Here is a 25688-nt window from a genome sequence, read left to right as displayed (position 1 = left end):
CCCCAGCAAGATCTTGAGACTATAAGTCTTGCCTCCCCGCGACACCAGGGACGGGCCCATAGGCATCTTATGCCTCTACCCCGGCTTGGTGGGACGTCTGACTAGCCGAGAGAGGAGTAATCGGTAAGTGCGCACGGTGGTTACCCGCCATCTGTTCTGTTCTGAATATCTGCAGATCTGGTATTAGAAAGAAAGGCCTGCTGGACGCAGCGTACGGGCCACTTTCCAGTCTGGGGGCAAGACGTTGCTCCCGGCCTCAGTTCCTGTTTAGGTTGTGTGTTTGTTTAGATTGTCTGTTTTGTTGTCTGTCTTGTTGATGTTTTGTCGTCTGTTTTGTTGATCTGACACTTGAGATTCTCAGTAATATTTTTACAGGACTTGAAAATGGGGCAGGGCCGGTCCATCCCGACCACCCCTTTGCAATGTCTTCTGAATAACTTTTCTGATTTCTTTAAGAGGGCTTCAGGATTTGGGGTCTCCATCAAGCCAGGGACCCTCCGGAACTTTTGTGAATTAGAGTGGACCACTTTTGACGTGGGATGGCCCTCAGAGGGCTCTTTTGATTTGGTCTTGGTTAGGAACGTTGAGGCTGTGATCCTTGGGAATCCCGGACACCCAGATCAGATTCCATATATAGAGACGTGGCTAGACATCGCCAAGACGAGACTTAGTTACATTAAACGGTGTCAACGGAAACTCCCAGGATCCATGTGTCATTCTCGCCTTACGGTTAAAAAGGGCGGAGAACCCCACATCAGATTGTCCCTCACCCCCTCATCCACAAAACCCCACATCCTCACGGATGATCAGACGGGGCCGGAGGACCCTCTGGACACGTGGACTCAGCCACCTCCCTATGCCCTGAATTCCCAGGCCTCCGGGAGCCCGCCCCACACTTCCCACAGTCCGTCCCGAACCCGGAGTGGACTTCCGTACGGTCCCCATCCACCTGTTCCTCCGAAGTCCACTCTGCCCTTGCCGTCCTCTGGCCCCGGGGGCAAGGGTGACAAACGGGTGTCGCTGGCCTCCCCCGATCCCGGCCCTGAGCCCTCCACCCTGTTGCCCCTCCGGGAGCTTGCCCCTGCGCAGGGGACGGACCGTCCATTTATGGTTTATGTCCCTTTCTCCACAAGTGACCTGTATAACTGGAAACTACAAAATCCTCCTTTCTCTGAAAAACCACAAGGCTTGATTTCATTACTAGAAACGGTTTTTCACACCCATCGTCCTACTTGGGATGACTGCCAGCAACTCTTGCAAGTTCTTTTTACTTCCGAAGAGTGCGATCGGATTCACCTCGAGGCTTGGAAGCAGGTTCTTGGCACAGGTGGCCAACCTACCACTGACCCGGTTATTCTAGAAACGAGCCTCCCAGCCCAACGACCCAACTGGGATCCGAATACGGTTGCTGGTGACGGAGCTTTAACCAGGTACCGCCAACTTCTTCTACAGGGCCTCTGCGGCGCAGCCCGGAAGCCCACCAATTTGTCTAAAGTTAGTGAGATCGTTCAAGGGCCCCAGGAATCCCCTGCCGCTTTCTTGGAACGCCTACTTGAGGCATATAGGCAATACACACCTATAGACCCTCGGGCGGCCGAGAACACGAGAGCAATTAACATAGCCTTTGTTACACAGTCGGCCCTAGACATTAGGGAAAAGATTCAAAATTTAGACGGGTTTGAAGGGAAGAATCTCAGTGAACTAGTCGAGATAGCTCAGAAGGTTTTTAATGATCGTGAGGACCCAGAAGTTGCAGGCACAAAGAAATTAACCAAAGTCGTCTTAGCGACCATGCAGGAAACTAGCACAGGAGTCGAGGGACTCCACGGAGGAATGGGGTTCGGCCCCGCCTAGAAAAAGATCAATGCGCCTACTGTAAGGAGATGGGCCACTGGAAAAACGAGTGTCCCCGTAAGAAGAAAGTGGACCCAAAAGGAAAGAGTCTCCTCACTCTTGAGGATGACTGAAGGGGCCAGGGCTCTGTCAATTTGGGCCCCCGAGAGCCCTTGGTTAACCTTAACTGTGGGGGGCCGCCCGACCACCTTCCTGGTAGATACTGGGGCAGCCCACTCGGTTCTCCAGAAAAGGGTTGGCCGTCTTACTGAAGAAAAGACTCAGATCATAGAGGCAACAGGCCGACCCAGGGCTTACCCTTGGACTTCAGCTTGTGTGACTGATCTGGGAAAACGGACTATAACTCATTCCTTCTTGGTAATCCCCGAATGTCCCTACCCCCTCCTGGGGCGAGCCCTCTTAAGAAAATTGCGAGCCTTGGTGTCATTCCAAGAGGACGGCACTCACCTCAGCCTGGGCTCTTCGCAGCCTGCTGCCCTTCTGCTTACTGTACCCTTGCAAGACGAGTATCTCTTCTTCGAAAGTCAGGTCCCAGAAAGCCCTTCTGACGCCTTAAAAGAACTCCAAAAAGAGATTCCAGGAGTATGGGCCGAAAACAACCCTCCTGGTCTGGCGTCTCATCAGCCACCCGTCGTGGTACAGGTCAACAGTTCAGCCACCCTGTTTCGGAAACCCCAATACCCCATTCCAGCCAGGGCGAAGTTAGGAATACGTAAACATATACAGAGACTGTTGGAAGCAGGAACTTTAGTACCCTGCAGGTCGCCATGGAACACCCTGCTGTTACCAGTCAAGAAACCCGGCACCGAGGACTACCGGCCAGTTCAGGACTTACGTGAGGTAAACGCCCGGGTACAGACTGTCCACCCTACCATGCCTAACCCCTACAGCCTACTCAGCCAGCTGCCACCAGACCGGGAATGGTACTCGGTCTTGGACTTAAAAGACGCTTTCTTCTGTATACCTCTGGCCCCGGTGAGCCAGCCTCTGTTCGCCTTTGAGTGGACGGATCCAGACCAGGGCTTCTCGGGTCAACTTACGTGGACCCGGCTGCCGCAGGGGTTCAAGAACTCCCCTACTCTCTTTGATGAAGCTCTGAGTAGGGACCTTTCCCCTTCCGGGAAACCCATCCCGAGGTTACCCTTTTGCAATATGTGGATGACCTGCTCTTGGCGGCAGAGTCCGCGTCTGTGTGCCTGCAGGCGACTCGAGACCTCCTGACCGCTCTGGGCTCCATGGGTTATCGGGTTTCGACAAAGAAGGCACAGATCTGTAGTCAGAGGGTGACCTATCTGGGGTACGATCTAAGTGGGGGAAAACGGACACTGTCGGCCAGCCGAGTCCGAGCAATCCAGAATATTCCCACGCCTATGACTAGAAGACAAGTCAGAGAATTCTTGGGCACGGTAGAGTACTGCCGGCTTTGGATCCCCGGCTTTGCCGAGATAGCGAAACCCTTCTATACCAGCACGGGAGGAAAAGGTGACTCCCTCATGTGGACTGAGATTGAGCAATCGGCATTTCAGGCTCTTAAAAAGGCTATTACCACGGCCCCTGCTCTAGCCCTACTCGACCTTAAGAAACCCTTCCAACTCTTTGTGGCTGAGGCTCGGAGTATAGCAAAAGGGGTTTTAACCCAGACTCTGGGCCCATGGAGACGGCCGGTTGCATATCTGTCGAAACGACTAGACCCAGTGGCAGTGGGGTGGCCCACTTGCATGAGATCAATTGCCGCAACGGCGGTTCTGGTAAAAGAGGCCAAGAAACTGACCCTGGGCCAGGACCTCCAAGTCATTGGGGCTCATGCCATGGAAACCCTCCTCCGCAGTCCACCGGATCGGTGGATCTCCAACGCCCGAGTGACTCAGTACCAGGTACTTTTATTGGACCCTCCGCGGGTCACCTTTTCCAAAACAGCGGTCCTTAATCCAGCAACCTTACTGCCAGACGATCAACACGAGAGTCCCACACATGATTGTGCTGAAGTCCTCGATACCCTCAGCGGCACCAGATGGACATACCGCTAGGACTGCCAGCCCTCAGCTTGTTTACAGACGGGAGCAGTTTCGTCAAGGACGGGATTCGATATGCGGGAGCAGAGGTGGTCACCAGTTCTGAGGTAATATGGGCACAGTCTCTGGGACATGGCACGTCAGCACAGAGGGCAGAACTTATTGCCCTGACACAGGCCCTCCGGTGGGGGAAGGGAAAAGCTCTCAACATTTCTACGGACAGCCGATATGCTTTTGCCACGGCTCATGTCCATGGAGCACTATACCAGGAACGAGGGCTGCTAACCTCTGGAGGGAAGGACATTAAGAATGCAAACGAGATTATGTCCCTCCTGGAGGCTCTCTGGCTACCTGAACGAATAGCTATAATTCATTGCCCTGGGCATCAACGGGATGGCTTGGCGGTCTCGCAGGAAAATAACTTCGCTGATAGAACCGCAAAGGAGGCTGCCTTAAGACCAGTAGGGCCCCTCGAAATTCTCTCGGTTCAGATGCCGTCCCGGGCTCTCCCGGACCAACTGACCTACTCGAAGGAAGATATCGAGCTGGGCAGGAAGTTACAGTGCTCTGAGACTGAGGCGGGATGGCTGAAACATCCCGATGGAAGAATCTTTCTCCCCCAAGCGCTTGGGCGGGATCTTCTTCTCCAGACCCATCGAGCCACACACCTGGGAACAGTCCGACTCTGTCAGTTATTCAGACCCCATTTCTATCTGCCCGGACTATCGACTCTGGCCGACTCCATAACCTCCGGATGCGCTACCTGTGCGCGAGTTAATGCTGGCCCTAGCTGGCCCTCTACCGCCCCAGGCGTTCGCCATTGTGGATCCCAGCCGGGAGAGCACTGGGAAATAGACTTCACTGAGGTAAAACCTACCCGAGGTAGGTATCGCTATTTATTGGTCTTCATCGACACCCATTCCGGGTGGGTCGAAGCGTTCCCTACGAAGGGAGAGACAGCCTTGATTGTTGCCCAGACTCTCCTGCATCAAATTATACCCCAATTTGGCGTACCTCTAGCTCTGGGTTCCGACAATGGCCTGGCGTTCATCGCCCAAACTTCCAAATTGGTAGCCAAGGCTCTAGGAATTGATTGGAAACTGCATTGTGTCTATAGGCCACAAAGCTCAGGGCAGGTAGAAAGGATGAACAGGACTTTAAAGGAAACCTTATCAAAATACACTCTTGAAGTTGGCGGTCACTGGACGGACCTCCTTCCGTTTGCCCTCCTACGCACGCGATGCTCCCCTTATAGGAAGGGGTTCACTCCCTTTGAAATTGTATTTGGGTGACCGCCTCCTCTGCTGCCCCGCCTGGTGGAGGAGACGTGCGCCGAGTTGTCTAACCACAACTTGCTTGAGTCCTTGCAGGCCCTTGATCGCGTCCGGCACGAGATTCGCCGACAGGTTCGGTCTAACATGGGCGACACTACTGAGGCTCTGGACCCCACGCCCGACCCTCCCCCACGTGTAAACCCAGGAGATTGGGTCTGGCTAAAGAACTTTCACCCTGTCACTCTAGGTGCCCGGTGGCTAGGACCCTTCCAGGTGATCCTCTCCACTCCCACGGCGGTAAGACTGGCCAAAAAACCCCACTGGTTCCACGTGACACAGATAAAGCCTGCCTCGCCGGTTCTCTCGGAACAATGGATGGTACACCAAACCGGAGATCCTCTGCGGGTCAAGTTAAAAAGGGTCTCCTCCCAACAGTCCTCCTGATTCTTCTCGCCTGCCCAGTAGGCTGCCCCCCCCCCCCGAACCCACACCAGCCACTTACCATGGAATGGACCTTGCAGACTGACTGGCAGACTTCCCCGCCAGTGGCAACCACCCTGACTCACACCCACGATACCTCCTGGACTTCCGCATAGATCTCTGCCAACTCCTTCCGCCCGGGTGGACTAACCCAGGCCTCTTCTCGGTGCATACGGTTGGGGGGGGGCGCCTGATTGGTGCTATGGATGCGGAACTGATACCTTGGAAAGGGGACTGTCGCAGGAGCAATATTATGGCTTTCCATTGGATGGGAGCCCCGCTTGCGGTGACGCGCCCTGCTTCTACTGCGCCTGATGGGGTTGCGAGACTTTTGCTACCTGGTTGGAAGGCCAAGATAAGGATCCTTGGCTCACGGTGAAAAGGGTGCAGGCCGGCCAGGCGGGGACTGGCAGACGTAACCCCCTGAGCCTCAAGATCAAACGAGGCGGGGAAGATTCTTGGGTAAAAGGTAAAACCTGGGGGCTACACTTGTATCTGTATGGTCCTGATCCGGGCATACTTTTCACGGTTCAGAAATGGGTTATCTCACGACCCTGGGTCCCGGTGGGACCCAACCAGACTCTCCCTCGCCCTCAGGTGGTGAACCCCACCCCCACCTCCGCTCACCACACCCCTGCCCCTTGTACAGAGCGTGCTCCGGCCTGGGCTGCTAGCCGACCATCATCCAGTTGCTCATTTACATTAGTGTCTGCAGTTTTTCAAATCCTCAACGGGACCAACCCAAACGTTACCGAAACATGTTGGTTATGCTTGAGTCCTCAGCCCCCTTTTTACACTGGGGTAGGACTGAATGCCTCCTTTTCCATCTTTGCTAATATCTCCTACTCGGAGAATTATGGGAGCGCCTGCCCATGGGGGCTCCACCCCTCTATAACATTAGAGGAGTTCTCAGGTCAAGGGACCTGTGTTACGGGTCCCGGTGGGCCCCGCGATGATCCACGATGTGCTGCTACCTTACTCCTTACCCCCACAGCACGCCCCTACCTCCTGGCAGCCCCAAATGGGACTGTTTTCGCTTGCCGATCTGGCCTCACCCTGTGCATTTCCTCCACCCTTCTCCTAACCCCCCTCGGTTCTGTGGCTACGCGAGCTCCTCAGTCGAATCTTTGTATTCTAACTTTCGTGCTCCCAAAGGTTTTTCTCGCCAACGGAGATATGACCCCCATGGCTGCTTCCCCGGATTCGCGCATCCGGCACGCTGTGCCTCTCCTCGCTCCTCTTTTAGTTGGGCTGGGCATCGCAGGCTGTGCGGCTGTCAGGGCTGGTGGCTTGATAAAAGATAGCCAGGATATATTCCACCTCTCTGAACAAGTTGATAAGGACTTGCAGGAGCTCCATGGCTCCATCAAGTTCTTGGAACAGTCCCTTGATTCCCTCGCTGAGGTGGCCCTCCAGAACAGGAGAGGATTAGATTTACTTTTGCTGAAACAAGGCGGCTTATGTGTTGCCTTGGATGAGAAATGCTGCTTTTATGCAAATCATTCAGGTCTCATCCGTAACAGTCCAGACCTAGTCAAAGCCCACCTGGAGGACCGGGAAAGGTGCCGCCAGGAGGGTCCCAACTGGTATCAGCGCCTCTTTAACTGGTCCCCCTGGCTGACCAGTCTGCTCTCTTCCCTTGCTGGACCCCTTTTAGGGTTATTCTTTTTCCTTATTTTCGGGCCCCTCCTGCTCCGTTGGGTTACCCGCCTTGTCCAGCAGCGCATTGACGCTGTGAAAGTACTGGCATTTCATGCCAGGTCTCACCTGGGCCAGGGTGATGGTTACAAGCACCTTCCGCTAGCGGCTCGATGATTTGATGATTCGATTCCCCAAGAAGACCAGTAGGGAATGTTGTAACCCCCCTCTTAATCGAACATGCAGCCAGGGCTTGGCTCGTCACGGGTAAAAAGCATGATCAGGGTGTCCTGTTCGCGTGAGAACAAGAACCCCAACGAATGTGCATGCTACGCAAGGCTGACAACAAAGCAGGCTACACTCCAGCATAACCGCAGACGTTACGCCCTTGTACCCTTGCTTGCTTTAGCATGAAAAATGTGCAAATGTGGCTCAGTGAGTTTCCCCTATTGTTCGCTGTTATTCAAGCACCTGCATAGCCGTCCATTGTAAAAGAGTATAAAAACCCTGCTTTCCTTCTGCTCGAGACTGCACTCTAACAAGTGTTGGTCCCTGCAGGTAATACAACTCCTCTCGAAAATTCCAACTGGTCTCTGGTCTCATCAGTAAAATCGCGGGACACAACACTCGTGCAGTATGTTTTTGAAACTTCATGTTGCCCCATTTTGCCTCATGTAGCCAGTATGCCACCCGCTACCACTACCTCTTCCTCAGTGCCATCTCTGGTGCTTGAGGGCTCTAGCACAAGGCACAATGAGTCCCTCCAGCAGTGAGCTGACCTTGTCACCAGCAGCCATTGCTCCTCTTCATCATTGCTTCTGCTTGCTTACAACCACTGCTGTCTGGGCCAGAGCAAAGGCAGATGTGTGAGTGGGAGCCACCAGGTCTGGGGCCCCGGCCAGGGGGCTGCTGCTGGGGTGTGGGCCCTCAGCAGGTGCCTGACCACATCAACCCCTGATGCTGTTCTGCATGTGTCCTCAGGACTATCAACATAAAACTGTCAATACCAAAATAAGATTTTTTTCAGTGAGGAAAAGCATTAAGATATATTAATAACTCATGATTTATTGGGAGCAACCATGGGCATATACATTTTTCCTACTATCAATATTTAGATACATTTTTATTGGAAATCCTTCATTTTGATTACACATTATACAATAGACAAGGCACTAAAATGTACACCTAGTAGGCATCCTTATCATGAATTCTTTGCTTGATTTTTAGAGTCTCTTTTCTTGATGAAAAATAAATATTAGTGAACAGGTACTGCATCAAAAATGTTATAATGAAATCATATTATAAAGTTCCCAAACTCCTTAAATACATCTCTACTAAGTACAAGGTACCATTTGTTCTATGTAAATGGCGCAAAAATCGCTATTTGTGAGGGTACTTTTCAGTAAAGTAATTCTGCAAGGAGCAGAACAAGCTTTGGTACTAATTAGAATAGGTCCTAGATTTCTGTTTCCAGGGACCTGTGAGGGACCATCTGAAATGATAACCCCCACCTGCACACTTGAAGCAGTACAATCTCAGATAATTATGAAATATGTAGATCCACCCCAAAGTACTTGGATGGAACCATAAATTAGGGAAAGTAGTTTGACTGGCAGTGTTAATTCTTGCCCCCAAGTTTGAAACAAGAAGTTTAAAATTCACATCACTTGCACTCAAAATGTGCTCTAGATTGCTTCAAAAATGAATACTCAAGATGCAATTGAAAAAATTGTCTTTACTTGCCCAGATATTGAGCCCACTTAGATAAAACGCTTCACCCTTCATGTTATCCTACTAAGTGGTAAGAATAATTTTTGTCACATTTCAGGTAGATATGTGGTAGGATGGTCATCTCTATGGAGCCTGGCCAGAGGCTTACACTGATGGGGGAGAAGGAAACACTAGCTTGCACAGTTGCCCACTTTTACTTGTTAGATAAAACTACATTTTCACAAGCAAGAGCCTTGAACCTTCCTAGGGGCTTGTTCAGCACTTGAGAAAGAGAGCACTACGTCTTGATATTTTTCAACAGAGAGGAGGGAAACTGAGGCTCAGATTGAATGTGAAATGCCAAGTGTGGGACACAGATCTCCTTAAAGGATGGAGGCTAGTAACATTTAAAAAAATGAAATTTGGTTACTAGTTTTAAAGCTGTTTATTTGCAAGGATCCTAACTGATATCAGTGGAAATATTTGAATGTCCTGCATATTCTACAGTTGTAGCTTGCATTTTAGATTATAATCTCCAATAGTTACCATCTGAAGAGTTCAGTCGATATAATGTCAGAATGCAACACAGTGTTGGGATTTCAGACATGCACCCTTACCCCTAAACAACTCCCATTTACTGGCAGCCTACAATGCAGTAAGCTTGTAAGGACTCTGGCACCTGCAAAATTAATGGTACCACAGCAGAATAAGGGCAGTGCAGGTGTGTTTCCTTTGAGACACAGGTCTTAGTCTTTCCATATTGTCATCCTCCCACTGGAAAAAACAAACAAACACAAAACTGTTTATTTGGAGACTCTCAACTGCCCTCCCTCATCTGTAAATTAGATGGGGCATGGGCAACTACTTTACTGTTAGACTGAATTATGCCTTTTTCAGAGATCATGGTAAAGCATTTCTTAATTTTACTGATTGTACTCTACAGAAGCTGTATCATCTCATATTATAATATTACATATTTTCAAAGAGTGTTGTCAGAATCATATGGGGTGCTCTGGAGAAGCAGAGAGAGGAAATTCTTCCCTTTAGATAGGGAGATGTAGATTGGCCGTAAAGGTACTGGACAGCCTGCTGGGCTGGTTGCTGCACTAGCTGAGTGCCCCGCTTCTCGTGCATGTAGGTGCAAACAGAGCTCCTTGTAAACAGGATGCAGGCACATCACAACACCCCTAATTTCACATATTTTCAAGAAGTTCCATAGAGCTGCAAAATGCTTCCCAATTCAGAAGTTGCAACCATACAAACAAATGAATAGTAGCTCTAAGCTTTGATGATAATGGTGATGATACAAGGTGAGCTACATTAGGAGGAGAAGTCACTACATACATCCCTTGGTTTAGGCTGCAGGTATATTATTATGGAGGTATTGAAAAAGATGCAAGCCATTCAATCAGTGAGGGTGCCAAGAGGTTTTTGGTGATAGCAGTATTATGAAGACCACATACGCATGGTTTCTGTATTTAGGCTGTATTTCTTGGGCCCAGAAATCACACTCACGCACCCCCCTCCCTTTAATCAATTGGGATTTTGCAGTATTGGCATTGCTAGTTGAGAATAGGCAACAGAAAAGCATCTACAAGATTGAGCCAACTAGATCCAGCAATGCAGAGGACTCAGCAGAAAATCTCACAGCACAGAACTCATACTGATAATGCTTCTTTGAATACACATATAGTGCCCAACTTACTGTTCCTGAATTTGGGTTTTTTAGAATGAGTTGGGTATGAACCTATCAGCTTAACATCAGTGCTGGGTAGCAACATGCAGAATCCTATTATTTCCTTTCCTGCTCCTAGTTTACTTCTGAATCTGAAAAGCAGCACCTCTTTAGACCTGTATGCCTTACTGCTCCTTTCTTGTCAGTTCCTCACAATACCATTGCAGCTGGCCTACCTACCTAGTTATGAGGTGGATGGTAAAGCCTGTATTTTATAGCCAGTACTTACCAATTATTGTCTAGGATAGCCAATCATATCTAAAACAAGCATGTACATAGGACACACTCTTCAAACACTGGATGGATGGATGGATGGATATAAAACAATCAGGCAAGAAACGGGGGTAGGGGGAAGGTGGGAGAAAGACTCAGTAAAAGCCTTTTTGGATACATTTGCTGAATGGTATTGTTTGAGGTTGTTTTCTGGTTGTCATTTGACATTTTGCAAAAACTACTGAAAGAAATCAAAACAGAGTGTCAACAGAAAGATGCATTAACTATCAACCGACTTCACTAAAATGATGTATAAACATTAATGCAGACCTGAACTTGTAACACATCAAGCTGCAGAAAGATCATTGGTGAAGAACTGCACCTTTCTGTTTGTCCATTTTCCAGGACCACAGAAATAGGTGGGGGGGGGGGGGTTGTGAAGAATATGGCAGGTCACACTTTCTGGCTGGTCACTGCACTGAGTTTGGGGGTGCACAAGTTTGTATAGACCTGAGATGCAAGTTGCTTGCCTGTTGAGTGACCTGCTGTGAAATACACCAAGTGTTTGAATCAGAGTTATGGTTACTGAAATGGAAAATGAGTGGGCACAGAGACATTTTAAATATTTCACAAGGATACATGTCTGACAAATATTCAGCATGAGAATTTTATTGGAAGGACTGGGGAAAAATACCAGACTTACTTGTTCTTGGGCAAGTTGCACTTCACTCTAAACCACACTGCAAATAACCTAGAAAGTAGGTTGTTTGTGGAACAATCCATGGTGTACCCAGCAGACAATTAGGCTGACAGTAGCTTGTCATCCCACTCCTTCCCCTTTGTTCTCAAACCAGCATTTGTGTATTTTCTTGCAAAACCAATCTTGTTTCCCCACATTCCATTTGCCACCCCTTTTTGTTCACTTCAAAAATAAAATTCAAAGATGCAACAATGCGGTGTCTTTGCCCTTCTTCTCTCCTCTCTCTCTTTTCCAGAAAATTGCACAAATGTGTTTCTTATATTTTTAAATACAACTATTTTTATTGGTCTTTTGCAAGTGGATTCTTCTAGTCATCCATATATATATTCATATTCCTGCCTGGTCACTTTCCTTGCCTGTTTCAGCTGTCCAAGGAAGCAGAGAAGTGCCTTAACATAGATGGAAATTAACAAGGTGATATTGCATATAGACTAATTTGTGCAAAGTTGTCAGGGTCCAATTGAGCTATCAATTGAAAAGGACTGGAAAGTTGGGGAAGCAAAAAAGTAGGTGCACTAAAAGGGTGGGGAGACAGTATTTCCCGCTGGGCAATTTTAAGTGCTTTTTAACTGACACTTCCTAGTGAAGTTTTAACCCTTCCCCCACTTTTGACAGCTATTTTTCAGAGATTGGTGCAGTTAATGAAGATCCCTCATGGATGTAATCCCCTTCCCTAGTAAAATATATGCAAATTAATGACTAGAAAGTAAATGAAGGGGAATACTGCATAAATCGAAGGTCTGGGAACTAAATGGGGGATAAATTTGTACTCCTGCATTAGCTGTTCCATTGCTTTACACACAAATTTGCCCTCCATTTACTTCCCAGCCATTAAATTTGTGTGATTTCCTCTTCCAAAAATTGTGCAAAAAATCTTGGCTGTTTTTTTTAAACATTATAAAGGTGGCAAACCTGTATGGAGCAAATGGAAGATCAGCACTCCCTGTTCCATCAGCAGCCTTCTCAATTTAATGAAAAAACCATCTGGACCCATAGTAACCGCAACAGTAAGTGCTTCGAAGAGGAGCCAAGGAAAGCAGGAAGGCAATATTTCCCCTTTTTAGAGTAGCTGGAGAGTCAGGGAAGTGCGGAAAAGCTGGAGGGCACTGCAAAGTGTCGGTCCAACACACAAACCCAACAGGTTCACTTTGTGAAGGGGAAACATATTTTGGTGCACATACTTCTACTTTTCTTAACCTTTTTGGTCAGGGCTCCTCAGGAGGCCAGTTGAAAGGTGCTGGTGCTGGGCGCGGGCCTGAAAGGTGGTGCCAGCAGTGTGCACGGGCCAGCGAGGGGGCAGGGCATGTGGACGCATGTGGTGAGGGGAGAGGAGGCGCCCAAGGGGAGGCGTGGGCAGGCGCACACACGCGAGGGGAGGCGGGATGTGGGTGGGCACGTGCTGTGAGGTGAGCACACGAGGCAGCGGTTTGCTTGCTTTGAGATCGTTTTCTCCAAGTGAGCAAACTGCTGCCTCCTGTGGGGCGACGTGAGCAGCAGTGGGCCAGGTCTGGCCCCTGGGCCATAGTTTGAGGACCCATGTTTTTGGTGCTTCTCAGTTGGCAAATGGTCCTTGACAATTATGTGCAAATTAGCCTATATGCTTTATCAGCTTGAATTTCCATGTTTATTATCCACTCTACTTTCTTGTTCCCTTTGACAGCTAAAATATACAAGGAACTTGACCAGGCAAGACACATATCAGACAGAAGTAACAAAGCACTTGCGAAAAACTAACAAAATAATAAAAAATTACAATCACAGTTGTGCAATTTTTGGGGGGCCATTTGTTTCTTTTTTTAAACAGTTATGAAGTGGTAGCAGTCACTCAAACTGTCATTTGGGCATCAGTAGAGGGGCTGTCACTGCTGGCAGCAATTAGACAACCATTAAGAGCAGAAGGGTTGTTGCCATTCTTGCTCAATAGCTCATTAACCATTCTCCACAACCTACAATGAAATTGCTGTCAATTGTTCATACTACCTATCACATATTACATATTGGTGGATAAAAAAACTGGAATAGCTTCTATTTGCTGAGACTTACTGTGCCTAGGATGCAAAAAACAGAACAAGTACTATGTGTGTAATAGTACATTTTGCTTGTTTCCCTAACACTATTTCTCTGTATCTTACGGCAAGCCACTTTTGAAACAGAGGGGATTTTCCTAAGCAGTTTGTGGTATGGCTCAGGGGCCTGGCATCTAAAGAAATATGCTAAAGGGCATACCCCAACCCCTAAGTGTGCTTAAAGTAGCTCTTTGGATCTTGATTTTCAGACATGGTAGACTTAGATCTGTTAATGTCCTTACTTCTCTTCAAGACTTTATCCACTTCTCTAACATTTTCAGCACTTCTTCGAATGTTGATACTTTGGGGGTTTTTTCTATGTGTATGTATTTTATTACCCCTCAGTGTTTTTCAATTTTGTGTTATTTAAAAAAATAACAAGATTTTAAAAAGTCAGCAAACTACAATACCATCCAATAAGAAAATATCAACAATCTTGTAGAAAGCCTAGATGGTTTTACAATGACCAAACAGTAAAACAAAGAAACCCAACACCACTACTGAAAGTATTCAAAAACAAAAGCCATCTTCTTACTATAGCAGCAACCTGAACTAAACAACAAGGTGATGCTTGAAATGATGGCAACATTATGTAACACTCTGTAAAGAGAGTATGCAGGGATAAAAGACACCTGTGTGTTGAGCATAAACTGAAGCTCATTATATTTTCATTAAACTCATATTCAGTTCTTTTGTAGGTACATGAGCACTAGTATTATAAGAAAGTAAAATCCCGTGTTCATAATACCAGATTGTGTATATTCTGCAATTCAGCTCACGTGGAAGAGTTTCCTAATTTGGAACTGAAATTCAGCTTTTCATGATGATGCAGAATTAGGATTATACTTAGCACTGATTTGGGCAGGCGGGCATAATTGGAGTGAGGAATACATAACAATCTTCTCTCCAATATACCAGCAACGTATTTCACTATTTTGGGCAAAACGAAGAAGATACAATCCAAAGTTTTTCAAATTACATAAATTACTGAAGGAAAATTCAGTGAAGATGATATCCAACATAAACCTCTTAACAGGTAACACCAAACAGAAGTCCAGAAGATGATAAAGAAAGAAAAGAAATTATGTATGTGGTATTTTCAGAGTCTAGAATGTGAAAGATGTGGAAGCACTGAAATTGTAGTACAATTCCTGTTCCTCTCCAGCAACAAAATGAAGGGCAGGCAGCAGAATAAAACCCCACTTTGAACTGTGAAGACACTTTTCATGTCAGTGAAAAGACATGTACTCTCTCTAAACATCCAGTTAAAAAGGGGGGTTGAGTGTGGTAAGCCTAAAATGTTGCCGAGTTCATAAGCCACTTTTGCCACCATTTATTAAGAAAAATACTGCATTAATTACTGTTTAACTGAAAACACATAGTTTTAGAATAGCTTACTTGGTTAAAAAAATTAAACCCTTGAGTGTTGTTTGAACAAAGTTTTGCAAAAGGGGTAACATAGGTCATGGGGAGTACAGAATTGGAATATTAAGAAATGGACTAGAAGATGACAGAACTGGGAAGATTATCCTTTTTCACATTAACTTCTGAATAAGGGAAGTTTGAAATGGATATGGGGCAGAATGTCCCATAATAAAATATATAAACATATACTTCCAGCCAGCTAAATTCACCTGTTTTGAGGCTTTCCACATATTTTTGGCAAGAATTTTTTACAGTTGTAAAAATGAGTATAATGGTGTTACATTTTGTAACACATGATTGCTACTGCATGTTGCTACAGCAGTGGCAATGGATAGGATAGGAGGCTACAACCCAGAGATCTGTGCTGTACCTTTCAATTCCCTGATGTGGTGGGAAATGGAACATTTGCAGCTTCTTTTGTCTGATCTTCCCCTTATCCCTTAAATGCTAGCCCCTCTCCAGCATTCTGTATGAAACACCTTTATTGCAGCCTGTTAGGAGGGTAGACCAAGGAGTCACAACAGAAAGAGGTAGGAGAAAGCAGTGATACTTATATCTTCCACTGTAATGGGGAATTAAGACATAGCACCACCTAGCAGTCCTAGAAAATCAGAATTTAAAGCACATTTAATTATGAAGTAAGAGTATCAGTGGTGCTGCGATATAGTTGGCTGACATAAACAAAAAGTCAGTACACTCTAGAAGAATCTGTAATAAGGGCCATTGTGATCTAGTTGCCCGTATCCTGGGGGTCCAAATGTGAAGAAGAGGCTGTTATTCATATCAGTAGTTGGTTAGAAATGGAAATTTTGGCAGATACAATTTTTCATGCATGGGTGAGTACACATGTACCTGCTGGGATTCCTTCTTCAGCAGGGGTCTCATCAGACAATCCTAACAAGTAGCAACAGATCTAAGTTATCAGTCTGGTAAAACATAGACCTAAAAGATCACCCACATATTTTACTTTTTAAAAATCCATTTGTGATTTCCTGAGGCTCAAGGAACTCTCCCCACTCTCTTACATTAGAATCTGCATCACTGGTTTTGCAATTTTCTGCATTCCATGTTGGTCAGATTGGCTTTACCAGTGTGGTCCACAGTTTCTATGAACTGTGTAATGTATATCAAGCTGGGTACTAAGTGAAAACATGTATTAACTTACATGGTCTTTTTTTGGAAAAGAATTTTTTGAAAATGTTATAAAAAAGAGAAGTAATGAAAACCTCACTAGTATATACTCTGGTTATTTTCCCATTTTCTTTGCCAGCTTTCTGGTATGTTTGTTTTAATGGGGATCAGTTAGATGTTAACTAGTGTGCAGTTCAGAAATTCATTTGATAGAAGAAAGCTATTCAATAGCAAGTTGCAATGAACAAATCCATTGCCAAAACTATATATCCACCTTGTTTTCATTCTTCCCATTAAACATTCCAGAATGAACCTCTATTTGTCTGACTTATTTAAGCATTTTCACTATGGTAAACAAAATACACTGGAAAAAAATGAATTGAGTCATCCCTGTTCTATAGAGGTCTGAGCCTACAGCAGCAGAGTGGCGCAGATCAAGCTTTGCACAAGAAGGAATCTGTACCCATGAATGGTGGATCTCCTGTTCCTCACACAATGAGCTAGATCTGCACACTGGCCTGTCAACAGTTCACTGAGCAAATACTTTTGCCAGTTATGTACAACAGATTGTGCAACGACAAAAAGCAGGTGGTAGTAATTTGTTCCTCATCCATGGGCTATGCTTTTTCTCTTCTCCATTCCCTCTGCTTCTACTGCTGTGCATATAAAGGGTGGGTAGGGCAGCTCTCATCCACCCATGCTAATTTTGAAGCAGATTTGACAACACTCTGAAAGAGCTTCAAGGCTCTGTTTTAGCAGTAACACACGCGGTAGGAAAAAATGTACCTGAAACTCACAGGAAGAAAGCAACTTGGACAGGTGAACAAGGCCAATCAATGAACATTCCTTATATTTCAAGAAGAAATATTGCTAAGACCCATCATATGTACTTATTCATCTTAACTGACAAGCCTTCATATGAAAGTGTGGGTATCAGTTACTGCTTCTTAACAATGAGAATACTGTTCCTCTTTTGTTCCAGTATTTGGAAAAGGGCTTCTTCCTTTTCCTTGCCACCCATCTGTATCCAGAGGAGAATGTTCTTCAAGGGCTGCTTCACACATTATGTAGCTGTAAACATGTAGATACATATATGTGTATGTGGGGCAGCAGGGAGCTATAGCCAATCCCAGCTGAATCTGTAGTTGCCATATGCGTTCATGATGTTTTTACACACAGACACATAAAATGTAAATATGTAATGCAAGAAACAACTCTGTGTTGTATGATAAGCTTCACTTTAACCTTTATATGTTGGCTTGTGCTTATTCACTCAGACACCTATGGACAGGGACTAGGACAGGCATAGCATGAAGAGGGCAATTCAGTCATACAGATAAAGGGACCTGACCTGCACTAGATGCTACAGTGGTTGACACTGAAGAGAAGCCAAACAAGCCAAACTGAAACAAATGAGGAGTTTCTGTGCCAGTTATCACACTAAGGATGCAATTCTATGTGCACTTACTTTGGACTAAACATGCATAGGACTGGGCCCTAAGATATACAGGCAGACAGTACTAATTCATTTGATGTCTCTTTCTGCTTCAGGCAAAAGCCTGAAAAGCAGTTGGAAAGCTGCTCATGCCTACATGTTTAAACAGGGTGGTGGAGAGAAGGACACATTTCCTTTGTACTCAGCAACCAAGGCCAAACAGAAAGCCAATCAGACAGTTGTTTGAAAATGTAGTGTTTCTCTTCCTGATGCAATACTGCTGGGATATTGCTATGTCTCCCACTTTACACTAATTGTTATAAAGAGAAAACCAAGCAAAGACATAATTTCTTTTGCTCAGTGTTGCAGCTGGGTCACTACACAACTGCTAGCAGCATTCTCTCTTCATACAATTATGGAGAGAAATCCAGCCCTGCTATTTAACTCTAAGATGGCTTACTCTTTCTTTGAAATAAACCGACACTTCCAACTGTAAAATACAATACATAAAATGCTCGATCTCTTGAAATTATTTTCTAGAACAGAAGTGGAGGGAAGGATATCAGTGAAAAGACAAATGGGACTCTGAAATAGGCTTGCTGTATGAATTTTAAAGTTGTGTCAGGAGCTGTAACAGTGTTTGTCCTCCAAAGAAATTTTGATAGTTTCGTTTGAAGTTAGACTATAAATTATTTTCTTAGCTCTTCCTTAAGGTTTGTTCACAGCCAACTGTGCTGCTATTCTCTCACACTAAAAATATTAATTTAGCATAAATTGACACTTCCCCAACCATTGCCTTCTACTGTATCAGTGATTTCAGTCCAATTTACTGCAGGCTACTGCATTTTCTAGGGTGAATTAGGGAATGGTCTGTTAAAAGATGAAACAGGCCACTCTTTTGCAACGGTTTGCAGCTTCCTCTCCCAGTACATTTTTTTTTTGTTGAGCACCTCCATCTTGATCCTGTGCTCCTCTTCAGCCATCTCACATTCCCTCTCGATCTGCTGGATCTTTGCCACATGAACTTCATTCATCTGGATAAGCTGCAGCTGCAAGATAGACATTTGCTGATGGTGTTCTTCCTCATGCATCTTTTTAAGATCACTCTCTTGGGCAGCCTTACTCCTGAAATTTTTATTGCCAGTTATTCTAACTGCTGAACAGGAGGGTTCAGGTTGTGAGGTACCTTCGCATACCTGGAAATGTATGAGATCTTTATCTTCATCACAAAGTTCTCTATTTAAAACAGTGAAAGGTTCTGCGGAAATAAAAGGAAATGACCAACAGTTAGGAAAAGTGATTCTGAATTTCCCCACAACCTAAAAGTCAATGTGGTGTAGTAGCCACCTGACAAGGTGTTGCTGTGAGAAGAAATTGGGATAAACCCCATGGGCAGGAAGCATGAAATGTCAGTGCGATGATTTTTCTTAAAAACTGGTGAACTGCTACATATATTTCTTTGTTTGTCTGTTTCTTTGGAATTTTTGTATGCCGTCCCATTCGCATAAGCCTCGGGACGGCTTCCAACATCATAAATAAATCCATATAAAATACATACATATAAATATAAAATCTGGAAACATCCTGGCTCAATATTATAAAACCAATAAATAAAATCAATAATTATTAAAATATTGTTTGAATAAAAAGGTCTTGGCCTGGCGCCGAAAAACAAATAACGATGGTGCCAGGCGGACCTCTCTGGGGAGCACATTCCATAAATGGGGTGCCACCGCAGAGAAAGCCCTCCTCCGGGTACTCACCCTCCTAATATCTTTCATGGAGGGTTCCCGGAGAAGGGCCTCTGCCGCCGATCTCAAGGGGTAGGAGGGCAAATATGGCCGCAGGCGTTCCTCTAGATATCCAGGTCCCAAGCCGTTAAGGGCACTTATGTCACCTAGCACAGTACCAGAAGATGGTACTCTATGCCATACTGTAGTAAGGACATAATTAAACTATCATAACTGGTTACACACCTAGAATAGCCCCTACCACCAAAAGGAAGGCATTTTGAAATACAGATTGTGGTTTCAAGATATATACCTGCATCTTACTTTTACTTCTGGCACATAGCATTGAAAAATTTGGACAGTTTCAAAATCCTGCAGATCGTGCTTGGCCAGAGCAACCAGTGGGGAAAAAAGACATGTGCTTGTGTGTCTGTTAGAGGAAGTGAAAGCTCGTTCAAACCACTGTCAGCTCCTGAAATTATATTTTCTACCTCCAGCCTTGAGGCTTCCCCTCAGGGTAAGAGTTCTCTAGGGCTGCACAAATTCTGGCTGGCTGACACCATGTTGAACACTGGATGCATTTGGAGCACCTCCAAAATGTATCAGGAAGTTAGAGAAAATCTCTTGTGTCTGTTAGCTCCAAGTTCATGAAAAGGGTTGGCGAGTACTTGTTTCACACAGCACTTTGACAGCATTCCGAGCACCCCAGAAGCACATGGCTGTGGGGTAAATCTGCTGCCCCTTTCCAAGCTCCATGCTCAGGAAGGGGAGATGGAGTTCATCAGGCTCACTAGAATGGGAGAAAGCTCACCATTGTAGGGTGATTTGTCAACTTTGAAATTTGAAAGAGATCATCTCTAACCTGTTCTGTCCAAGGCAGTGATAAAGACTTTCAGGGGCCACAAAGTTTTAACACCCATTCAAAGAAGTTCAGATTATGCCTTCTCACACGGTGTTTCATACATACATTTTAAAGTGCTACTTTAAAATAAATTAAATTACAGGTGAGTAACATAAGGTGATTATGTTATTGGAGAAGAATGCATACCTGTTAAACCTAAAATTATCTAATGGTATACTAATAATTCCTTATGTTGCTGGAATTATTCACAAAATTTGATATCTTCACCAATGTGGAATGTAAGGGATGTAGCTAATTGAGTTACTAAATGCACATACATACATGTTGTAGGAGACACAGGAGCAAATTTAGGGGGAAGCACAGAAGGCTAGAGGGAAAGGAGAGAGAGACAGAGTTCTATTGGGCAAGCGGACTTCTGCTCACATGACCCTGGATTCTGCTATAGTGACTTACAAATAGAATCACTATAAACTAATGACCTAAAACCCAATAAATTAAGGACATGTGCATACATGTATAGGATCAAACAGCAAGTGATACATTTTTTCATTTTAAAAGAAAGATTCTATCCTTTAACTTCATCTTTCTCTTTCAAAAAATTTCAGAGGCAAAAAATAGTGCTTCTGTGACTAGACTAGGATACACCTAAGGACAGGTCATGACTCTTCTTGTGAGCCACAATGCCCTGTTGAACAGGCTGTGGTAAATTGCTTATACTGGATATATTGCAAGTATATCACTGGATGAATAAATTGCAAATTTTCTTTAAGCTTTTGGATTATAAAGATACTAGAATGGTTCAGCTAGAACACAACTCTACCTTGGCTGGAAGCTTCAGGCTGATATTCAGAATCTTCTTCCGGTGGGCTCTGCAAAAAGTACACTTGCTCAGGTACCATGCTGGTGATCTTCTCCTTTCCTAGGATGTGATTACTTATAAGTGGACTAATACACCTTTTTACCTTGTCTCGTCTTTCATGTGCCATTATTTTCTTGGTCCGTGCCTTAATATTCTCCCAGCATTTCTTTAGCTGCTTGAAGTCTCGGAGAGATACACTCGGTTGAGAATTATATTCATGAGCAAGTGCTTGCCAGGTCCGTTGTTTCAGCGCAATAGTTCTAGCATCACTTTTCTTACACTCAAGTACATATTTGTATTTCTCGACAAGTGCAAGCAGCACACTCTTCTCTACTTCAGAGAAGTATTTGGCAGGCTTTATTACTTCGCTGTTTTGCATTTTCTGGCGATTCTCCAGGGTACTAAGACAATCTAAGAAAACCAACAGAGACAGCTTACCTTTGCAAGCACAAACTATTTTACAACACTTTACATTTTGTTCCAACTGGTTGCTTTCCTGCTATTAGATGACCCAAGTGTTTGTGTTGATTTTCTATTACTAGCCTAGCTACGGGTAGACAGATGGTAGATCTCCAGATGTTTGTGACTTCTACTCACAAAATCCCCAGGCAGCAAGGCCAATGGCCAGGAATGCTGGGCACTGAAGTCCAAAACATTTGGAGGTTCATTTTTTGTCCATCCCAAGTGTATGCCAACATTGAGAGTACAGTTCAGTACAAACAAAGGCAACGTAATTTCACACTAGTCACAACTCACCAGCACATGATTTTAACTTGACCACTAAATCAGATTACATGAAAAGACAATGCATATAGGACAAGATCTATCAAGTTCTATTAGCCACCCTGACAGGTAACTGGAGAGTTAGTGTTCATAAGTATTCTTTTCACAAATAATTTTTCAGAAATATTCATCTTCTATCAGTCAAGCCAACTCCTCACGCTTGACCACAGAACTATGGAACAGGCATGCATGAAATATTGCAGCCACTTGGACACCTCTGCTATTATCACTTTAAAAATCAAATGAGCTATTCATCTCCCTAATGGATTCACATTTGATCAGTAAAGGGAAAAATGAATAATCAAACCTTTAATAGTTCAAATAATTCTATAATCCCACTTGGAGATTTTCCTTGACATATCACGGACAACTTTAACAAATGCAGCATTTTTACATTCCAAAAAGGAAAGGTAGCTATGTTGGCCACCATAGCTACCTTTGCTTTTTCTGTGATTTAAAGAATACTGAATGTAGACATTCAACAGCAGGAGGAAGAGAATTTTATACCAGCTGGAATTAGGCAACATTGCCTAATTTGGCTTCTATTATCTTTTTAAAGAACATATACTATAATTATAATTAACACCTTTGTTAATTATAAAAAACTGTTTAGTTTCTCTCTACTTCTGTTTTCTATCTACTAGGGAATGTGTGTGCTACCCAAGGATACAGATAGCACTAAATAACAGCTGGATTTTAGTTTCAAAAATGGGAGGGAATAAACCATTGCTTGTTTCTTTCTCCTAGCATCCTTTGGGAGAGTCTTGGGTGCAACCAGAAAAAGCCTAGTTGGAATGCCTGGAGCTTCCTCTCGCATTCTGTCTTGAGTGACATTAAGTACAGACTCTATGACTTGATCTGCCATGTTTTTCTTCCTGTTTCCCTTTTGTATGTATTTGTTTATTGTATTCTTGTCATGTCCTTCTACACCTTCATCTTCTTTTTCCTCAACCAAAATACCCCAGTCAATTTAGCCTTTCTTCTTTGCCTCTAGCCCTTTGTAATTTGGGTTGATGTTTTATTTTCTTTTTCCAGTCCTCTGATGAAGTTTTTGTACATGGTATTTCTAACTTGGCTAAACTGCAGAAGTATGTGCTGTCTGTTGGCCAGCAAGTTATTGAAGAGTATGCTGTGGGCATATTTCAATATTGATAACTAATTATTCACATAAGAAATAACCCAGAGATGTAGACCTACATAGTCCTTTAGGATTTTTGCCACGTTTCAGGTGTCTTAGGTTTCATGGTTTTGGAGCTATGGTGCTGATTAGACAGAAAAACATTCTCATTTATTATGACAAATTAAAATGTTTGCATCAAGTATTATCGATCAGGCTTTAACATCATCATCATCATCAGCAGCAGCAGCTTATCATTTAAAAAAGAAATGATGGCTGATATCCTGTGTTTACCTCAGAGAGTCACAAGTTGTATTGGCCTCTGACAAGACTTTGTAAGATCTTGTATCAAACAGTAATATTAGATGAACCCAAAGAAAGAGACCTCTGCTTTTTTAGGGATTCCTAATGCTACATAGGTCTAGGATGCTAATAAACTAAACCAATGTAAGGCCAAATAAAATGTATATTCTGAAAATGTATATCGTCTGGTGAATATGGCACCTGCCGAAATGCTAGCTCAATAAAAAGGTTACTGCCAAATTTTGCTAAGGGTGTAAACCCATGAATACTGCTGAAATTTACTAAAGAGACAATTGTTTAGACAGCAGAAAGTCCTACAAGTCCCAGCATTCTCAGTCAGCCATGCTAGGGAATGCTGTACTCCATTTACACTTGAAAAGCAGAAATGATTAACTGCATGAATAACAAGCTTTCAAATACCAAAGGTATTCAAATGCTTCCTAGCCAGCCCCCTTCTCCAAACATATAAAGACAGGAACTCTTTACAAGTACATGTCTGTCTCAACTCCTTCTAACTCATACAACCATTCCAGTTTCATATATTCTAGGAAAAATCCATTCTAAATTGCAGCCTTCCTTCTCTAAATGCAGATTTAGCAGCAGATACAATTCCTTGAATGAATGATGACCATTCAGCATACATTTCAGTGTGTAGGCAGCCCTGCCTTAACCTATACATACTTACTTGGAAATACATTATCTCTGAGTAAAACATGCACTGAAAATCAGGCAGCAAGTCATCCACTTGGCTATGAATGCACTCTGTAAAAGCTTTGGAAAAGTCACAGAGTTTCTCTGGGGAATAATTACAAGTTCTTCCACAACAACAACCCTGAGATGTATGTAGCTCTTTTCAACTACTTTAACATTATAAGATTTTAGAAACTCTTAAAACTTTAATGTGCAGAATGTAGCAAAAACACAAATGTGTAAAAATCAGTGAAGCATCTCTAATATTTGAAGACAGCAAATAGTTCTGAATGCTAAAGAACCTATCAACAAACAACAATATCTTTAGGTTTACCTCTCACATAAATGGCTGCATAGTCAATACTATAGTCACTGGGCATGAAAGTGAAGCAGTGGTTAAATTCACACTTTGTGAAAATTACTTACAGCACTGATGTTATTCAAGCAAGAGGATCAACCCTAGTATGTTTATAAGGTTGTATAATTAAAACGGTAAAAACTGGGACTGGGCCTGAGACAGGAAAGAGACATGGATTTATTTACCAGGATTTTAATGCCCTTTAAAAGTAAAGCTCCCAAGAGGCATAACGAAAAATATACTGGCGTCAAATTTCAAAGTCTCACCTAACCCCATTGCTTAATTTTATGCACAGTCGCTTGCCCCTTTACTGGGAAGTGCTCCACTCTGTACATTGAGCCTTACCTCAGTGCACAAAAAATTGCAGCCTAACAATACGATGCTATGCGTATTTATTCAGAAGTTAATCCTAGTGAATTTAGTAGTGCTACTCCAAGATAAGTATGTATTGCACGCTAGTTTATCCTTGATGATGTGGTGCCACAAGGGAGCACAAAATCATCAGCTCTGATTCACTGACCCTTTTGCATTCTCTCTCAGCACTCAGTTTCCCAACCTGTTACTTATCTGGAAGCCATCCTAAGCGTTTCCTAAAGCAAATGATCACAAACGGGAATTAATTTATTTCATTCTTAAGTGCTTGTCTGAAATTTTCCTCCGAAATCAACAGAAATAATATACACATTTATTTATTTATTACCAGGGTTTTTTGTGCATCAGGGCCTTCTCAGACTTCCCCTTCCTTTTTCTTCGATGCTGTCGGTTTTCCTCTTCTGTTTTAGATAACAGGAAGCACAGATCCTAGCATTACAAAGAACGCCCCACCACCTATTGCATGCGCACTAGCCACTGCAGATTTACAAATGCAAGCACGTAAGCCGTGGTCCAAACAATAATGAATAGTGTTCATTTTATCGTTGTTATTGTTATTGCCCCAAGGCCCAGGGACGGGGAACAAAGAAAAAAAATCCCTGTGATCTAGATGATCTGCAGCCTTAGACTACAAAAGACAGCAGCAATCTTTGCTCTCAACAAAGCACCAGCCACCATTATCAATCTCTTTTTTCTTCTCTTCCCTCTTCGCGACTGGGTTGGGAAGCAGGCTCGTCTGTGTCTCCTCCTATCTTTTCCCACTGGCCACGCCCTCCTGCTCTTACCAAATTCCGATTTCCATCGTGGGCGGGAGCCAAATTTTGGAAGGAATAGCGCACAAAGGGAAATGTCCGGTAGGAGCGTGTTGCTTCCATTTTCCA

At 44.2% G+C, this 25688-nt stretch overlaps 2 protein-coding genes across 4 annotated transcripts; one reads left to right on the top strand and one right to left on the bottom strand.

The window, feature by feature from the left end:
* The first annotated feature begins 384 nt into the window (after positions 1-384).
* LOC123017630 lies at positions 385-7991 on the top strand. The gene is given in 7 exon segments (XM_044419115.1): positions 385-1722; positions 1806-1996; positions 1998-2965; positions 2968-3864; positions 3867-5353; positions 6776-7182; positions 7937-7991. Coding segments are annotated over 7 exon segments (5343 nt in total).
* A 3359-nt stretch (positions 7992-11350) lies between these two features.
* Positions 11351-25517, bottom strand: MSANTD3 (Myb/SANT DNA binding domain containing 3). 3 transcript variants are annotated; one of them, XM_044453188.1, is made up of 4 exons: positions 24956-25020; positions 21146-21595; positions 18930-18991; positions 11351-18782 (listed from the first exon to the last, which is right to left on the bottom strand). In XM_044453188.1, the coding sequence occupies exons 1-4, from the start codon at positions 24963-24965 to the stop codon at positions 18582-18584; spliced, it is 723 nt and encodes a 240-aa protein (XP_044309123.1). In that variant the 5' UTR covers positions 24966-25020; the 3' UTR covers positions 11351-18581. The 3 variants fall into 3 exon arrangements, with proteins under 3 accessions (XP_044309123.1, XP_044309117.1, XP_044309110.1); XM_044453182.1 differs by lacking the exon at positions 24956-25020 and adding an exon at positions 25136-25517 and having other exon boundaries at positions 11351-18991; XM_044453175.1 differs by having other exon boundaries at positions 11351-18991.
* Positions 25518-25688: the final 171 nt, after the last annotated feature.

Source organism: Varanus komodoensis, unplaced genomic scaffold, assembly GCF_004798865.1.
Source record: "Varanus komodoensis strain SLA01 unplaced genomic scaffold, ASM479886v1 scaffold10, whole genome shotgun sequence".
Lineage (NCBI taxonomy): Eukaryota > Metazoa > Chordata > Lepidosauria > Squamata > Varanidae > Varanus > Varanus komodoensis.
The sequence above is the reverse complement of the archived record's forward strand: the minus strand, read 5'-3'. Positions and strand labels throughout refer to the sequence as shown.

What these genes read in the sequence shown, in the direction of transcription:
- MSANTD3 (XM_044453175.1), bottom strand. An exon ending in GCCTGAAGCTTCCAGCCAAG is followed by an intron (nt 18,992 to 21,145) that starts GTAGAGTTGTGT and finishes TTATTTCCGCAG; the next exon opens with AACCTTTCACTGTTTTAAAT.